We start from the raw sequence: 3,066 nt of genomic DNA, 5'->3' as shown, positions 1-3,066 counted from the left end.
GAGCTTGCCAGGCAGCCGCGACCTGCGGGGAGATCGAGCAGACTCAACCGGAGAGGACAAAAAGGAAGCCGAGGACAAACTGCCACCGCGCTGTGGGAGCACCGCCGAGAAGTTCTAGAGTCCCAGAGAGGATTTTCCCGAGCGCTCGGCCGGAGAATAGCAAGGCGGCCGGGAGTGCGGCGCCGCGGCCCTGGGCTGCTCCCCCAACCCCCTCCTCCCGCGCGGGAGCGACGCGGGGGTGCTCGCCGGCCGGCCGAGCGGGTTCCCGCGGGCAGCCAACATTGATTTCCTCCGGGCCGAGGGCGAGGGCCCGGGCGGCGGCGGCGGCGGCGGGCTGCAGCCGCGGCACAGTGAAAGCATGTCCAAGCCGGTGGACCACGTCAAGCGGCCCATGAACGCCTTCATGGTGTGGTCGCGGGCTCAGCGGCGCAAGATGGCCCAGGAGAACCCCAAGATGCACAATTCGGAGATCAGCAAGCGCTTGGGCGCTGAGTGGAAGCTGCTCACGGAGTCGGAGAAGCGGCCGTTCATCGACGAGGCGAAGCGCCTGCGCGCCATGCACATGAAGGAGCACCCCGACTACAAGTACCGGCCGCGGCGTAAGCCCAAGACGCTGCTCAAGAAGGACAAGTTCGCCTTCCCCGTGCCCTACGGCCTGGGCGGTGTGGCTGACGCCGAGCACCCGGCGCTCAAGGCGGGCGCCGGACTCCACGCCGGGGCAGGCGGCGGCCTGGTGCCCGAGTCCTTGCTCGCCAACCCGGAGAAGGCGGCCGCCGCTGCAGCCGCCGCCGCCGCGCGCGTCTTCTTCCCGCAGTCGGCCGCAGCCGCCGCCGCCGCTGCAGCAGCCGCTGCAGCAGGCAGCCCCTACTCGCTGCTCGACCTGGGCTCCAAGATGGCAGAGATCTCGTCGTCGTCGTCCGGCCTTCCGTACGCGTCGTCGCTGGGCTACCCCACCGCGGGCGCTGGCGCTTTTCACGGCGCAGCGGCCGCGGCTGCAGCGGCGGCCGCGGCCGCCGGGGGGCACACGCACTCGCACCCCAGCCCGGGCAACCCGGGCTACATGATCCCGTGCAACTGCAGCGCGTGGCCCAGCCCTGGGCTGCAGCCGCCGCTCGCCTACATCCTGCTGCCGGGCATGGGCAAGTCTCAGCTGGACCCCTACCCCGCGGCCTACGCCGCCGCGCTATGACCCCGCGGGGCCGCCTCGCGAGGACCGGTGTGCACACGTGTACATATGTATAGGTACGAGTTCCGCGGCCTCCGGGTGCGCCCTCTGGCCACTGGGGGCCCGGTTTGTATATACATACATAAGATGTATAGGTGCCAGGCACAGGCAGAGATGCCAGTCGGGGCGCGAGTGGCAGAGCGCGCGAGGGCGCGGGCGAGTGTGCGTGTGAATTCACAGGATCGTTTCCGACCCGCACTTCAGCAGCCAACTTTAAAGAGGGCGGTTGTATCCGGCAGCAGTTGGTGTTTGCTTTGCACTTCGGAACCTGTTGCGTTTTGACCCACAGAGGTGGAGGAGTAACTTTTTGACATGTTGAGCTTTCCAGTTTTGTTGTTGGAAGTTTTATTGTCGATTTTGCTTTTGTTTCTCTTTCCTTTCCTTTCCGCCCCCCGGTCTGCGTTGCATGCACTCTGTTCAAATGTTAGGTCTGAAACGGCTGGCACACGGGAAAAGCTGATCTGTGTCATTGGCTTCTCCGGAGCGGGATGGCTCTGAGCTGCCTTGCTCCCTATTTGTACTATTTGAACTTTGTAGATCTCTGTGCTCCCTAGCAGAATACCCAGACCGGATCCATTCTTGACCAGTGACCAGCTCGAATCTGGCCTTTTGTATGTGAGACGATCACGGTTTCTTTTGTTTATTGCCACATGCAAATCAGAGCGAGAGCTCTTTCTCAAAAGAGCAAGAAATCTAAACAAGACACTTCTGTGAGATGAAAGTCGTCAATTGAATTTTCTCCCCCTTAAGAAAAAAGCTAAGTCTCTGAGAGTCCACTGGTTTGGATTTTTGACACGGTTTACAAAAGAGGAAAAGAGCACTTTTCCTCTTGTGGCTGAATTCACCTTAAGATTGTAAATGTGTATATGTCAGTGAAAACATTGAGTCTTGGAAAATGTGTTATTTTTGTTCCCCTAAATTTGAGTCAGTTTTAGACTCAAAAACATTTGAGCAAATGTCAAAGTTAAGTATTGCGGAACTGTTTCAGAATCGCAATTTTATCTAAGATTAAATCAGACTTTTTGTCTGAGTGGTAATTAGATATTTATTATTTAGGAAAACTGAAAAAAAAGCACAGAATTGTTTTTGACAGATGCCTACATTTCCAGTTGTCATTTCTCTTCCAACTTGAACCTTTTAAATGTGTTTTGGAGTTCCCTCTTGGATTAGCTTATTTTTTAGATCACCTGCAATTCATTTGCAAATTATGATAAAACACATTTTAGCAAAAACAACCTTCCTTAATTAAAGGTTTTTTGTTTCTTTTTAAATGTATATATTTTGACTAATGTTTGTGAATGAAGTTGGCTAACATGTATTTAGTTTCATTTTGGCTTTATGTAATATAAAGTTTTAAAAAGTTTAAATATTGGTTTTAACCTTTATGTGTAAATGGTTTTCTTGTGTGATCTTCTAATTTAATATTAGATGCGTCTAAGGTATATCTGTAAATTAGAATCCGACTATCACTCTGTTCATTTTTTTTGAACAAAGAGTTTAAATAAAGCCTGAACCAGGGAAAAGAGAAAATCCTCTATTTCTTGTTGAGTTCCTAACAAGATTTTTATCTGAATTGCCCTTACGTGCCTGGTCCAGGTGAAGTGTAAGGTATCCTCCAAAGGCACCCTTTGTTTCACTTTTGAATAGATTTACTAGGAAATCTAAATCAAGCCATTGTTATTCAGAGCCAAAAACCTGATTTATCACATTTTTAATCGTGAATAGGAAAGTAGATTTTAAAAAACCAAGTAGTTGCATTATCTTTAAAAAAAAAAAAAGGCATTCATGAACCAGTGGAACAGAGCTCATTGAAAACATCCAGACAGTTCAAAGCATTTCAT

General features: G+C 52.0%; 1 protein-coding gene across 1 annotated transcript; it reads left to right on the top strand.

Moving 5' to 3' along the window:
- Window positions 1-218: 218 nt before the first annotated feature.
- Window positions 219-2,770, top strand: SOX21 (SRY-box transcription factor 21). Its single transcript, XM_079138996.1, has one exon. It carries the CDS (start codon window positions 359-361, stop codon window positions 1,187-1,189), a length of 831 nt encoding a protein of 276 aa, XP_078995122.1. The 5' UTR covers window positions 219-358; the 3' UTR covers window positions 1,190-2,770.
- The last annotated feature ends 296 nt before the right edge of the window (window positions 2,771-3,066 follow it).

The sequence above is a fragment of the Sciurus vulgaris genome (genome assembly GCF_902686455.1).
Source record: "Sciurus vulgaris genome assembly, chromosome: 4".
Lineage (NCBI taxonomy): Eukaryota > Metazoa > Chordata > Mammalia > Rodentia > Sciuridae > Sciurus > Sciurus vulgaris.
The sequence above is the reverse complement of the archived record's forward strand: the minus strand, read 5'-3'. Positions and strand labels throughout refer to the sequence as shown.